This window comes from Miscanthus floridulus, chromosome 17 (assembly GCF_019320115.1).
Source record: "Miscanthus floridulus cultivar M001 chromosome 17, ASM1932011v1, whole genome shotgun sequence".
Taxonomy (NCBI): Eukaryota; Viridiplantae; Streptophyta; class Magnoliopsida; order Poales; family Poaceae; genus Miscanthus; species Miscanthus floridulus.
In genome coordinates, this window is record NC_089596.1 from 79,391,886 (window position 1) to 79,407,872 (window position 15,987).

General features: G+C 42.1%; 1 protein-coding gene across 1 annotated transcript; it reads right to left on the reverse strand.

Moving 5' to 3' along the window:
• Window positions 1-8,577: 8,577 nt before the first annotated feature.
• Window positions 8,578-14,517, reverse strand: LOC136516970 (MLO-like protein 1). The gene is made up of 14 exons (XM_066510486.1): window positions 14,287-14,517; window positions 14,093-14,153; window positions 13,037-13,272; window positions 11,721-11,837; window positions 11,579-11,633; window positions 10,945-11,012; window positions 10,685-10,759; window positions 10,519-10,607; window positions 10,365-10,414; window positions 10,140-10,180; window positions 9,478-9,687; window positions 9,321-9,388; window positions 9,150-9,210; window positions 8,578-9,046 (listed from the first exon to the last, which is right to left on the reverse strand). Exons 1-14 carry the CDS (start codon window positions 14,413-14,415, stop codon window positions 8,825-8,827), a joined length of 1,482 nt encoding a protein of 493 aa, XP_066366583.1. The 5' UTR covers window positions 14,416-14,517; the 3' UTR covers window positions 8,578-8,824.
• Between the last annotated feature and the right edge of the window lie 1,470 nt (window positions 14,518-15,987).

Sequence of the window (15,987 nt, forward strand, 5' to 3'; positions counted from 1 at the left end):
CCATTTGATATAATTTCATTTTATGATGTGATGCATATGCAAGGAGGATACAAATGGCTTCTAATCTTGCAACCGGTGCAAAGGTCTCTCCAAAATCTAAACCTTCAACTTGAGAGAACCCCTTTGCAACTAGTCTTGCCTTGTTCCTCACAACAACACCTTGATCATCTTGCTTGTTTTGGAACACCCACTTTATTCCAACGACTCTTGCACCTTTTGGCCACTCTTCAAGAGTCCAAACTTCATTACGGGTGAAGTTGTTCAACTCTTCATGCATTGCATTTATCCAATCTAGATTTTGAAGAGCTTCTTCTACCTTAGTAGGCTCAAAGCAATAGACAAAAGAGTGATGAGCAATAAATAAAGCAAGTTTTTGTTGGTGAGTCATTACACCCTTTGATGGACTCCCTATGATGAGATCTTATGGATGATCTTGTAGTAGAGGTGTATTTCTTCTATTGACCACTTGAGGAGGAGGTTGTGGAGCATCAACATCTTGTTCTTGTACCACCATTTGATCATGAGAGACATGAGTGTCTTCATTTTCTACTCTCCCATCTTTATCACCATCTTGTGGCACACTTGATGAAGAAGGTGGATCAATCACTTGTACATCATCTTTAGGCTTGATGTCTCTAACCAGAATGTTCTTCATAGTCTCCCTCAATGGTTCATCACCTACATCATCAAGATTCTCATATGCTCCTTGGGAACCATTAGATTCATCAAATTTCACATCATATGTTTCTTCAACCAAGCTGGTGGCATGATTAAATACTCTATATGTTTTGGACTTTGATGAGTAACTAATAAAAAACTAATATCACAACGTCTTTGAAACTTCCCTAGGTGTTGGTGCTTCTTGTAGATGTAGCATTTGCAACCAAACACCCTAAAGAAGGAGATGCCCGACTTCTTCCCATTGAGCAACTCATAAGGTATCTTGCCAAGGAATTTTTGAAGGAATAGGTGGTTTGATGCATAGCATACGGTGTTGATAGCTTCCGCCCATAGAGCTTCGGGGGTGTTGTACTCATCAAGTATTGTTCTTGCAAGAGTGATCAATGTCCGGTTCTTCCTCTCAACTACACCATTTTGTTGAGGAGTATATGTTGTGGAGACCTCATGCTTGATCCCAACTTCATCACAATAGGCTTCTATGTTTGTGTTGTTAAATTCCTTCCCATTGTCACTTCTTATCTTCTTAAGCTTTACTTCAAATTTATTTTGTGCTCTCTTGGCAAACTTCTTGAAACAAGATGCAACTTTGGATTTGTCATGAAGGAAGAATACCCATGTATACCTTGAATAGTCATCAACAATCACAAGAAAATAAAGATTTCCTCCCAAACTCTTGTATGTTGTTGGTCCAAATAAATCCATATGAAGAAGTTCTAGCACTCTTGCGGTTGACATGAAAGCTTTTGTTGGATGGGTATTTGCAACTTGCTTGCCGGCTTGACATGCACTACAAAGCTTGTCCTTCTCAAACTTCATATCCTTCAACCTTCTCACCAAATCATTCTTCATTAGCTTCTTGAGTGAGCTCATCCCAACATGAGCAAGTCTTCTATGCCATAGCCACCCAAGTATTGTTTTGGTGAATAGACATGTCTTCAAGTTTGCATCTTCAGAGGTAAAGCCCACTAGATATAGGTTGTTGTATCTAAATCCTTTGAATATCACATGATCATCATCCTTCTTGGATACAACAACCTCCTTCTCGGTAAACAAGCATTGGAAGCCAAGATCACACAATTGTCCAATGGATAGCAAGTTGAAACTCAATGAAGCAACATACAACACATTGGAAATAGAATAATCATTTGATATAGCCACTTTGCCCAATCCTTTGACCTTGCCCTTTGAGTTATCTCCAAATGTGTTTTTTTCTTGTCCATCTACTTCTTCATCTAGTGAGGTAAACATACAAGGATCACCGATCATATGTTGTGTGTAACCACTATCAATAACCCAATGACTTCCACCGGTCTTGTAGTTCACCTACACACAAGAGATTAAGCTTTAGGAACCCAAACTTGTTGAGGGCCCTTCACCTTCTCAACAAGTGACTTTATAACCCAAATTTTCTTAGGCCTATTCTTGTTAGGAGGACCTAAGAACATGACTTTCATCTTTCCACTAGAATCCTTTCTAAGCATGTAGTGAGCATTGAAGGCAAAAGGTCTAGCATGCTTGGGCAAGGGTTGTGGTGGTGGAGTTTGGCACTCATGAGCAAAGTGGCCTTCTTGTCCACACTCAAAACATCTCTTTGGCTTTGGCTTGGACTTATGTTGTTGTTGAGCTTGAGCCTTCTTTTCTTAGTTTGCCAAGTACCCAATGCCACTTCTATCCATCTTCATGACGGTGTTCATTAGTAGCTCACTTTGAAGATGCTTGCCTCTAGTGAACTTGCTCAATCCAATCTTAAGATGCTCTTTCTCCAACTTGAGCTTCTTGTTTTCTTCCTTGAGAGCATCATTGTTTTTCTCTTCCTTGAGCTTCTTGTTCTCATCTTTGAGCTTCTCATTCTCAAGGATCAAACCATCATCATGAACAATAGTTTCTAGCACAATAGACTTGGTGGTTTTGAGTTCTTCAAGATCTTTCTTGAGTTTTTCATTATCATTCTTGAGCTTGACAAACTCATCATAATTATCGGCTTCAACCACTTGCTTGCCCTTGCTACTAGAACTTTGCTCAATGCTCTCAATAATCAAGTCATCACATGATGTAGCTATATCAATCTTAACAACATCGTTAGTAGCATCATGTGGCTCATTGGATAAGAATTCTTGAGCAATAACAAGATTATCATGATTAACCTTAAGAGTAGTATATTCTTCTCTTAGCTTGTTGTGGCTAGTGATGAGCTCATTATGTGTCCTCTCAAGTTTATCATGTTTTTCTTTAAGCTCTTTCTTAGAAGATTTAAGCTCCTTGAGTTTAGATGATATAGCATCATTTGCTTCTTTAAGCTTAACACTAGCCTTTTCCGTTGTATCATATTTGGCTAAAAGAGAATCATTTTTAGTTTCTAGCTTTTCATTTTTAGCTCTAGTTTTTATAATGATCTTAGTGTATTGTTTTAGCAATCTAGCAAGATCATCATAAGAAGGTGATTCGTATTCATCATCATCACTATCATCATCACTAGCATGCTCATCATCACTACTATCATCATTATTAGATACCTTCTGATCACCCTTGGCCATAAGGCATAGGTGTGTAGAGGATGATGGCGGTGGTGGCGGTGAAGATGAAGAGTCGATAACAATTGCGGCCACCTTCTCGTTGTCACTATCATCATCGGATGAGGCACTAGATAAATCAATGTCCGTGAGCCAATCACCGACAATGTATGCCTTTCCACTCTTCTTCTTCTTGCCATCTCTCTTCTTGTATGGCTTGTTCTTCTTCTTCTCTTCTTCTTCATTACTTGAGTCATCTTTCTTGCCCTTGTATTTGTTCTTAAACTTGTCTTTTTTGGGCTTTGTGCATTGGTGTGCTAGATGACCAAGTTCTCCACAATTGAAGCAATCCATCTCGGAGATCGGCTTCCTTCTAGAGCTAGTGAAGAACTTCTTCTTCTTGCCATCAAACTTGATGCCACTCTTGTTGAGCTTCTTTAGCATCTTGGCGGTCTTTTCACCATGAGAGCAAGACTTTCATCATCAACTTCATCATCACTTGAGCTCTCATACTCAAGTCTTGCTTTACCCTTCTCTTGGCTATCTTTGAATGCTAAGTCCTTATCTTTCTTCTTGGTAGAGGATGAGCCATCTTGTGGCATGATGTGCATGTACATCTCATGAGCATTGATCTTTCTCAAGATTTGTGTTGGTGTAGCGGTGGAAAGATCACCTTGATGAAGCACGGTCACAATATGCCCATATTTATCAATGGGGAGGACACTCAAGATCTTTCTTACAACATCGGATGGTTGCATTTGAGTGAGTCCAAGCCCATTGAGTTCGTCTACAAGAACATTCAAACGTGAATACATCTCATTAGCACATTCTTTAGGAAGCATTTCAAAAGAGTTGAGCTTTTTCATGACAAGATGATAGCGTTCCTCATGCTCACTCTTAGTTCCCTCATGGAGCGCACAAACGTCCGACCATAGTGCATGGGCGTCTTTGTGGTTCCTCACCCGATTGAACACATCTTTGCAAAGGCCTCTAAAGATGGTGTTTCGAGCCTTTGCATTCCACTTCTCGTAATTCACCTCATCACCTTGTAGGTGAGTAGCATCTTGAGGTTTTGGGAAGCCTTGTGAGGCGGCTCTAAGAATACCAACATCTAGAGCTTCTAGATACGCCTCCATGCGAATTTTCCAATAAGGAAAATCATCTCCCTCAAAGATAGGAGAAAGTCCATCCCCGTGAGACATCTTGCTCTAGCAGGTTAAGCCTAAATATGTGGGCACGAGGCTCCGATACCAATTGAAAGGATCAAGATGCCCAAGAGGGGGGGGGTGAATTGGGCCAATTACAAATTTCTTTGTAATAATCAAATCCTATGGTTAGCCCAATTAACTCCTTGAGCCTAGAAAGTGTTTCTATTGATCTAACGTACAAAAGTTTAGCACCCTAAGTTCTAATCCTACTCTAGTATGACAATTCTAGGAATGTAAAAGACAAGTATTGAATTGCTCAAAGTAAATGCTTAAAGTAAAGAGAGAAGAAGGAACACGACAATGTTTTGCCAAGGTATCGGAGAGTCGCCACTCCCCACTAGTCCTCGTTGGAGCACCTGCGCAAGGGTGTAGCTCCCTCTTGATCCGCGCAAGGATCAAGTGCTCTCTACGGGTTGATTCTTTGACACTCCGTTGCGGTGAATCACCCACAATCGCTCACAACTTGAGTTAGGTCACCCACAAGCTTTGCCGGATGATCACCAAACTCCCAATCACCACCAAGTCGTCTAGGTGATGACGATCACCGAGAGTAACAAACACGAACTCTCACTTGACCACAACAAGCCTAATGAGAAGGGTGGATGTACACTTTGCTACTCTTGCTTCACTAATGAGGGCTCTCTTTGGGATTCTCAAATCTCAATCACCTCACTAGGACCTTGCTCTTCTTGGCACTCTCAAACGTTTTCTCAGCTATTGGAATGAGCAAAAGTACCCCCACACATGAATGGAGGTGGTATTTATAACATGGGCTGAAAAATGAACCGTTATGTGCCTCTGTGGGGTGACCGGACAGGACGCGCCGGTCAGTTCACCCCGAAACCCAGTGTTTATAGTGTGACCGGACGCGTCCTATCGTAATTTACCCTCACTAGAACTTTACTGATGTCGACTGGACGTTGGCCTTCAGCGTCCGATCACTTCACTTCTCAGCGCCCGGTCACTTCCAGATGACTTCACCTTGATCAAATGAACTGACCGGACTCTGAGCCAGCGTCCGATCACACCGAAGCCAGCATCCGGTCAGTATTTGACCCTCCATTCACTTCCAACTCTCGATCATATGTGAATGAAGTTTGCTCCATTGGATCTAAGGGCTATTTTGGAGCTACCTAGCGCTAGTTTAAGCAAGTGTGCACCACACCTAACCCACTAGACTCACCTAGGTCAAGCTACCCGTCCGTACCCCCCTTAATAGTATGGCCAAAGAAAAAACAAAGTCCTAAACTACTCTAAGTGTCACTCCAACTCCAATCGACACTTAGAACTAGTCCATCCTTAACCTTGTCGTCCATCCTTTGAAAACCAAAACGATTTCCATCGTAGGGGCATGACCATCATGATAGCCCAATTGATCTCCATTACCGTGACCTAACATAATTGCCTCTGCAAAACACATGTTAGTCACAGTAATCACGTATTGTCATTAATAACCGAAACCCAACTAGGGACCTAGATGCTTTCAATGACCATGGGTCAGACGCGTGTGTGCCGCTAACTGAAGCGGTGCACACGTCGCCGGAACTGAGGAAGAAGAGGGCGAGGGCTGGGGATGGGCAGAACTGCCAGCGGCGAGGTCGTCGCTAGCTCGTGGCCAGTGCGCTGGTCGAGGCAGCCTTGGCGGCACCAATAGTGGTTAGGGTTTCAATATTTACGGCCATCCATGGCCGACAGCCTTAGAAGGAGTGCCTGGGGCGGTGGCCGGCCAGACGGTGGTGGCGGGTTGAGGGGTGGTGAGCGAGGCGACGGTGGCGCCGCCGAGCGGGAGGAGGGAGACAACCGAATGGGCAGTGCCGGTGGTGGGGCGAGGAGTTGCTCGTGAACTCTCAGATTGGGATTAGGGACGGGCGGGTTCGCCTGGCGGCGGCGGTAGGTGGACGGTGAGGTCTCTAGCGGCCTAGGCGGCGGGCGGGAGGAGGAAGATGGGTACGGAGAGAGAGAGAGAGAGAGAGAGAGAGAGAGAGAGAGAGAGAGAGAGAGAGAGAGAAGATGCGTACACCGCTATAGTGAAAGGTCCTAATGGCTAGAGGGGGGGTGAATAGCCTAATAAAAATTTCTACAACAACACTTAACCAAATGGTTAGACAATTATGAGGCGAAGCGAGTGTTGCGCTAGCCTACTCAAAATGCAAGCCACCTACCACAATTCTAGTTTAGATAGTGTCAATTCACACAAGATCAATGACACTACCCTATGTTAGTGTGCTCTCAAAGGCTAACTAAAGAGCCACACCAACCAAGCATGCAAGCTCTCACAACTAGCTACACTAAAGAGCTTGTCAACTAGTTTGCGGTAAAGTAAAGAGAGTGATCAAGAGGGTTATACCGCCGTGTAGATGAATGAACCAATCAATCACGAAGATGAATAACAATGATGACCAATCACCTCGGAATCAATGATGAAGACAATGATTTTTACCGAGGTTCACTTGCTTACCGGCAAGCTACTCCTCGTTGTGGCGATTCACTCACTTGGAGGTTCACGCGCTAATTGGCTTCACACGCCAAACCCTCAATAGGGTGCCGCACAACCAACACAAGATGAGGATCACACAAGCCACGAGCAATTCACTAAAGTACCTTTTGGCTCTCCGCCGGGGACAAGGTCAAGAACCCCTCACAATCACCACGATCAGAGCCGGAGACAATCACCACCTCCGCTCGACGATCCCCGCTGCTCCAAGCCGTCTAGGTGGCGGCAACCACCAAGAGTAACAAGTGAAATCCGCAGCGAACCACGATCACTAAGTGCCTCTAGATGCAATCACTCAAGCAATGCACTTGGATCACTCCCAATCTCACTATGATGATGAATCAATGATATAGATGAGTGGGAGGGCTTTGGCTTAGCTCACAAGGTTGCTATGTCAATGAAAATGGCCAAAGATATAAGCCACAGCCGGCCATGGGGCTATAAATAGAGCCCCCATCAAATAGAGTCGTTATACTCCTTTACTGGGCAAAACGCGCTCTGACCGGACGCTGGCCCTCAGCGTCCGGTCGCCCGAAGGACGCCACGTGTCATCACCTTCAAATGCTGTTCGTCAGATTCCAACGGCTACGAAGCTGACCGGACGCTCTGGTCAAAACTGACCGGACGCTGAAGCCCCAGCGTCCGGTCGTTTCCAGTAAGCTCCCCGAGGCATGTTTTTTCGACCGGACGCGTCCGGTCCACCTTGACCGGACGCAGACCAGCGTCCGGTGCTCAACCCTACCTACTGTGTCGTCTGACAGCTCGACTGGACGCAGCCTTTCAGCGTCCGGTCGCTGAGTGACCCAGCGTCCGGTCAGTAGACCGACGCCAGCATCATTTTAATCAACTCCATTTCAACTCTAACTTCTTCACCCTTGCTCAAATGTGCCAATCACTAAGAATTTTGCATCCGGCGCAATAGAAAATAGACATTTCATTTTCCCGAAAGCGCCGAATCTCGCCGAGCTTACTCGGCGGGAGGGAGAGAGGGACCCAAACCCATCTCAACCCTGCAAACACCTTGTGCACATGTGTTAGCATATTTTCACAAATATTTTCAAGGGTGTTAGCACTCCACTAGATCCTAAATGCATATGCAATGAGTTAGAGCATCTAGTGGCACTTTGATAACCGCATTCCGATACGAGTTTCACCCCTCTTAATAGTACGGCTATCAAACCTAAATGTGATCACACTCTCTAAGTGTCTTGATCACCAAAACAAAATAGCTCCTATGGTTTATACCTTTGCCTTGAGCTTTTTGTTTTTCTCTTTCTTCATTTCAAGTTTAAGCCCTTGATCATCGCCATGCCATCACCATTGTCATGCTATGATCTTCATTAGCTTCTTCTACTTGAAGTGTGCTACCTATGTCATGATCACTTGATAAACTAGGTTAGCACTTAGGGTTTCATCAATTCACCAAAACCAAACTAGAGCTTTCATATAGCTACTAGCGCGCACGTCAAGAATGAGGGTCGGTCAGACGCATATAAGACCATCACAATTCACAACTGTGATAGGTAAGATATATATCATAGATGGTCAATATATTGCTAGTCACAGAGATTGAATATGAAAGTAGTGGATGGCAATGCATAGAAGGCAAATATTCTCCTTATCCTTTGGATTTATTATAGACCGGTTGACACAACCGCGACAGGATTCGTTGATGCAACATCGAAAAGAATTATTAGCAACGCTACATATTATGTTTATGATGAAGAAATACCAGGGTCAGGCCTAAGATGTGCAACTTGTGTATTCAAATTTCAAAGGGTATTTTTTATTTATAGCCTAAATCCTTATATGTGCTTCAAGATATTAAGGCAAACTAAGACACTTATTCGCGGCTGCTGCGACAGTAAAAATGATGACATATGAACCTGTTACATCACTACAAACGGGCACCCTGCTGTCCCATCTTCTGATTATTCTATGTTTCCAACGACCTCAGCATCCTCCCCAGCCTTCGCCATTTCAATCTTAACAGAAGGTTCCGCGGAAGCGCCATTGTTCGTCGATTCCTTCTTGCTAGCAGCACCAAATCCCTTCAACCCCCTCCCCGACGTCCTCTTACTCGTCTTCGCCCACACCAGGACGCCCTTCTGCACATGTTCGTTGAAGATCTCCTTCTTGTAGCAGCTCCCCATCTTTTGTGCAAAAGGGAGCAAAGCGTTTAATCATCGGAATAGGAGTTTTGAGGATAACAGTTTGTATAAACAATCCATATCTGAAGTCTGAACGCTGGCGCACCTGAGTTACAATTGCATACAGAGGCAGGGTGACGTAGCTACATATAAGCTGGATAAGAACTCTGCAAGTACAAGGCGTGGATGTAAGTGTCAAGAGAACATACTGAGACTTGCATTTTCCCTATGGCATGAATGGGCAATAAGCTGGAGGATTCTGAAATGATTAAAATACCCCATGACAAGCCTCGGCACGATAAAACCAACAGATTCCATGATGCATGCGTCGAATCCGTAAGTTGTCTAGAAACATTAAGGAGGGTCAACAATGCTGTTTGTTATGAGTTATCACATCTCTGTGCGCTTTACAAATGGTGCATAAAAATACTTACCAGTATCCAGAAGAAAAACGCAATCTCAAATGAGTTCTGAAAGAGTATGAAGTGGATCAGGTAAAGGATAATCCTAGGCTTGCCGAACCAGAAGTGCCTATCTGATGGTTTTACGATCACATCGCCATCGATAGCTGTGTGCTTCTTAGCTACATCATGGACTAACTCAGCTATGATGTGCTCCAGCTTAGTGCCAGCAGCTAACAGAAGCTGAAACAAGTAAAGAGCTGTCCAGTAAGCACGTAATACTAACTAGGCAGGCGGTGGTCAAGGATCAATAGACAACAGTTAATCGTATTGTTTAGAGTATGTGCAAGGACCAGCCTATAATTAAAGCAAATAATTCACTTCATCAGGACGTTGAGAAAATCAATACACGGTGAAAGGGTACCAGGTTTGGTACCCCTGTAAAGGCCAAGCAAAAATGGTGAACGTCAGGCAACTATGACATATTTCTCCAATGCAAGAGTTTATGGGTCCTTTTTAGCGATATTCATAATTTAGACATTAGAGAAAAAACTAGATTGCCACTTAAACAACAAAGTATAAGCACTTTTTTTCGAACATGCAGGAGATCTGCATATGTCATTGTGTTAAGAAAGGAGAAAAATACGAGATACGAAGCAGTAGTGTGCAGAGAAAAGAAAAATATAAGCACTTACAAAAAGGGGAAGGAAAGAAATCCAAAAGTATACGTGCCAACCTGCAGATTAATGGAAAGGAGTGGTAAGTTGTTTTTAGAAGCTTAAATACATACTGAAATATTACAACAATACCTAGCTGTCAGTTGAACAGGACAAATTAACTCGTCCTGCACAAAGACAGGGCAGGAAAATAGAAATAATAACAATGGTCTTTTCTGTTAACATAGGATAGCTAAGTTTTACCGTCAACATTCAGCAATAGAAATATCACCACGAAGATCCACAAGTACCAGCTAAAAAAGGAATAGAAACAACATGGTTATGTTTATTCAGGAAAGAAGATCTGCATCAAACTTGAAAAAGAATATATAGACATGTGTACCATTCTTTGGATTACCTGATGCCTACTACTTTCCTAAAATCAGCCTCTAAAGCCCTTACCATGTATCCATAGAAATCAAATTTTGGGTTGGAAGGGCAGTGAGTCTGTAATGAGGGGAAAACCCATGTTTACAGGCCAGGAAAGAACACAATATTAGCTTATCATTTGGGCAGATGCTTACCATGATAAAACCAAGACGCATTGTGGTGTAATCTGATTTAGATACTGATCTATAAAACTGCTTAACAAAAGAATGCTGAAAAACAAAGGAAAGTGAAGGCTAATAAGTTCACCAATAGTGTCTTTTGTAAGAAGTTCACCAATAGTAATTGCCACAAGATAAAAAAAAACACATGTATGCAATAATGCAAACGTGACTAATAAATGAAGTTACGCGACAAAAGATAGAAGATAAAAGAAGACATGAAATGCACTACTTACCAGCCAACTCGATATTATAGTTCGTTTCTTGCTAAATTCGTCATGTACATTGGTTACCTTATTAGGCCCTGAAATTTCAGTCCATTTTATATTTTAACAAAAATATAAGTGACTCTTCTTTTGCGAGTAAAAATAAGCATATCATAAAGAACATCTTTTTAAATGAACCAGGCAGAAGACCTGTTGGTTATATTAAAAAGAAGTTCAATCCAGACTGGATATAATAAAACAAAAGAAGCACAACAGAGCAACATGACTCCATTGACAACTAAAAACAACAACTGCACCAAATGGTTGGATCGAGACATCAACACAACCCAAACAACATATACTAGTGAGGTTATTTATATCCTCATGGAAGTACCAAGAGGGCAAGAGGTACCGCTAATTATAATTAGGGAGACACCAACACCAAAATGTATTGTAGTAACTAGCACAGGAAATCAGTACCCCATATACTAAATTTTGGTACCTCCCTTGTTATATTTTTGGTACCTTTCCAAGGACCATAAAAGACCACGGAAACGAAGAAGCTCCTTAAATCGATTTGCAGTCGCACAAGAAGACTAAAGACTAGTTCAAATGCAAGTGTGGCACCGCAATAAAATATGAGTAACGAGCTAGATCCTGATACCATTTTCAGTAGCATCTTTCTGAATTTCATCCTCCCACTGTTTCCATTGGTGTATCTGAGTAATTAAATACAGTAAGAAACAGACAGCAAAAGTAGAAAGAGCTCTGCTGCTAAACTGCAAGGCATACCAAAAGCTGCATACCTGTACACTTCCTAAAAGCATAGTTGTGCAGCTGAAAATAACATGTGTGATTGCCATAACAAATATGAAAATGTGCAGCTGATGTGTGGCTTCAAGGGACAGAAGTGGAACTTTTCCCTGTAAAAAACAAACAGTACAACTTAGATATACCATTAAAATTAAAACATAAGTAAAAAGAAACACCTCGATTGACGAATCCTTCTAGCATCATTTACTAGTTAATTAAGAGAGAGAAAAAAGGTATGAGTTATCCTCTACCTAAAAAGAAAGGTAGCTACAAAGCCTACAATTAAGTTGTAGGAAGGTTGTTTTCAATCTAGGACTACGCTAAAAAGGGGTAACAACATAAGCAAACCAAGTACATCATGATAAAACACTTTATGTGTTAACCAACCATGTGCCCATCTGATCTTAGAAAATATAGTTAGCCTCTGAAAAATAGTACTGTAATCATCAGTTCGAATTGTCTAAATAAATTCCCAATCTAATAGAAATTGACAGAATTTATACTAGAGACAGGCATCATGCCAACTCTCCTTTTTTCTGTCTATGGTGCCAATTATGACAAAGTCTTATGTCCCTGTCTCTCCACCTGAATAATAGTATTCCAACTTAGGCCTTGTTTGGATCCACTCAACAAAAGTTTAGCTAGCTAAAATTTAGCCTGCTAAAAATTCTCTCAGCTAAATTTTAGCTAGGGTGTTTGGATCCACCAGCTAATAGACCCAGCTAAACTTTAACTGGGTTTAGCTAGGTTGAAACAGCTAAACCGAGCTAAATTTTAGCTGGTCTTTTAGCTATGCCGTTTGGATCCCTAGCAGCTAAATTTAGCTGGCTAAAGTTTAGTTGGTGGATCCAAACAAGCGCTTAGAAGTTAGCCCAAAGCCCTAAACATAGAAAATTTAGAAATTGACAGCAGAACATGGCATCATCACATTTCTCAGACTGAAAAAACATTCATCGTGTTTAGTTGGTCTAGCCAACACGTGGCTGTCATGACCGCCAACTCGAGTGGCTAAGTTTGGGCTCTTAGCTTTTATGTTTGGCTTTCGTTTTGGGCCTTTGGCTAAGTCGGTCAGCCCAGGTGGCCTTGTAATGGTTTGCGCCGGAAATATAAGGCGCCGGACCTGTCTGTGAGTCGTTACGGAATAACAGAATCCTGAACTCGTCTTCCCGTCTAACAAATTAGTTGGTGGACGCAAATCAAAATCATATCTTACTAAATTTCATCTAACTGACCACCATGGCTCAAACAAAAAAAAATTGTAATGGACAATAAGGTCTATTCCAAAATTCTAATTCCGGAGTCTGATCACCTTATTATGGCAGTGCTCAGACCCAACGCCTGCACTCAGCAGCCGCCTACCGATCCTGCCAAGGGTAGTCCCGACAGCAACGAAATGCTTCTTGGTGGCATGTCGCCTACCGGCGTGCTCATCTGGCTTCTTGCATGGCAGCATGTCGAATGTCCATCCTTCAGGGATGCATGTCTTCTGGATGCTCCCCTGGAACACCGTCAACAGCAGGGAGATGAACCCCAGAAGCATCAGCTCTGCATCACATCACACAAAGACAAAGAGCTAAGGTTAGCTTATCCTAGCCGCACAGTACTTTTGTAACATCGATGGGTGAGGCCGTTTGAATGGTTGCCGTTCGCTTGCGTCTTGGGACGGAACGATCCGTTCTGGCACTCACAGTTGTAACACAAAATTCCTGCCTTCTCTTCTTAATGAAATAGGGGCCTCCATCCGCTCGTGAAAAAGATCTTTATCTTATCCGGAATCATAGAGAAGGGCCTTTCTATATTCTTCCTTTTTGCTAAAAAATAATATTTTGGTGAAAAAAATAATACCCTCCAACGTCTTTTTATTTAGATTTTCAAATATTATCATTATCTGTTCCAGATTTCTCATTAGTCAAATATGGAGAGCACAATTGGCTCTCTAGTGTGGCATAAGATATAAAAAACTATTGGAGGGTGAAATGATATAGAAAACACGTTTATATTCAAATGGCACTCCAAGGATGATTTAGAGAGTGGATTTAAAAAAACACTCTTGGAGATGCTCTAAGATTTTGCACCGGGGTCATCGCATACCTGGAAAAAGTTCCGTCTTTTTGCTGTTATATAAATCACAAAAGTTTTTCCTTAGATGCATTTTTAAATAGCGCAATCACCTGGTTTCTTTCCGGGTCCTCTTCTCCGACGGAAAATCAGTCCCTGATATTCTTAGTAATCAAACCATAATGCGGAAGACTCCGTATATGCGAGTTTCATCGCCATAAAACTTATTTTATCCCGCAAAATTTTTATCCTCTCTTTCCATCTATACTATCTTGAAGCGAAAAACAAGGAGGAAAAATGGAGGCACCTTCTTTGATCTTGAGCAGCGCCTCGTAGAGCGGGCGCCTCTGCTTCTTCTTCTTGAGCTTCTGCAAGACATGACAGGCCGGTCGGTCACCCAGATTAGCGCCATGGCCGTCAGCGGGAGATCGAGCATAAAATAAACCCGTATCCAACAGAACGGCTGAGTGAATCCAGGAAAAGCAGAGCATGCATACACACCTTGCCGAGGTAGTGGAGGCCTCGCTCGGCCAAGAGCGAGATGAGCACAATGAGCGAGCAGACCGCCGCGACGATCCACGTCGGTGTTAACTCCAGCGCCGTCGCCTCGGTCTCCTCCTCGTGCGCCATTCAGCCCCCGTCCGGCCTCCACTACTCCTACAGAAAAGCGTCGAAATAAAGGAAACGTGAACCGTCTCGCCTCTCCCGGAAGGAAACGCGCAGCAGTCTCGCTTCTGCTAGTTGGCCTGTGCTGCAGCTGCTGTACCTGTATATGTATATATATATATATATATATATATATATATATATATATATATATATATATATATATATATATATATATATATATATATATATATATATATATATATATATATATATATATATATCCCAAGTTTCCAACTGCTGCTATTCAGCAGCTTGAATAGCTGTTACTTAGCAGCTTCGATGTGTGCAGTGCAGCTATTATTACTACATATTATTCGAGGTTACGTTCGAGCTGATGATCGCAGCTAATTGGATGTGTCCCAAGTTTCCATTTCCACCTGCATACTCGAGGTTCGAGCTCATCGCAGCGTCCGGGCTGCTTGAGGCGAGCCGATCTTCTAGAGATATATATCCAGACGACCCGGACGCTTAGATGATTGGATAATATGAGTAATTACTGGAGTTGATTAGGCGATCGTTTCGGGAATTCTACGTTGCGGCATGTCGTGGCATGCACGTAAGCTACTGGACATAGATGGATTAGTTAATCCATCAATACCGTGCTCTCATACGGGTTAAAATTTTTTAGACATACACATTGTTTCATACATCTAAGTAATAAATAATTGTTATATTAAATTGAATGTTTTTATCTTTGTATATTTCTACAAAATAGACATAATATTTCATTTAGTCTAAATCCAAATATTTTTTTGCAAGGGACTTATTTATACGATTTTGATCCATATTTGTATTTTTACATTGCATGGCATCTTTTTATATTTTAAATATGTAATTAGTTTGAAATCTTGTCATTAACTATGGCGGCCCTTGTTGTTGCATCTCATATCTTATGAAGTAATGAATCTCAATTTATTTTTTTTTAAATTTATTCTTGTTGACTGCTACATACTTTTTTGCCTTCAAGTTGAAACTCTTGTGATTATTGTATTTTTTTATTAACTCCACCTTTTGCACTTTTTAACAATAAGGATAAGGATTTTTGGTCTTAGAGTACGTTCTTAAGTACTACAATAGCAAAAGTAACGTGCCATATCATTTAAGATAAGTGATAGAGCTTGAAGTGAGATCTCGGATGGCGGTAGTAGTGCTAACTGTCGATGCGGGACCCACAGGATACCCCGCAGGGTAGAAAAAAGATCTAGTCCAACTAGGATTCTTCCCATATAATCGTAGTAGTAGAACTATTAGGTAATCCTACTAGGAAATCTCATTATAAACCGACTAGGACTCTAGCCTCCTGACTATATAAAGGAGGGCAGGGCTCCTGAGAGGGAAAGAACAATTGTACAACACATTACAATCAATCCAACGCAAAGGCTAACGCCGACTGGACGTAAGGTTATTACTCGATCTACGATCGAGGGCCTGAACCAGGATAAATCGACTGTCTCTTGCGTTAACCATCGAGTTCAGCATACGCCGAAGCCCGAACATACTGCCCCGGGTACCCCCGTGGCAGGCTATCGGTGA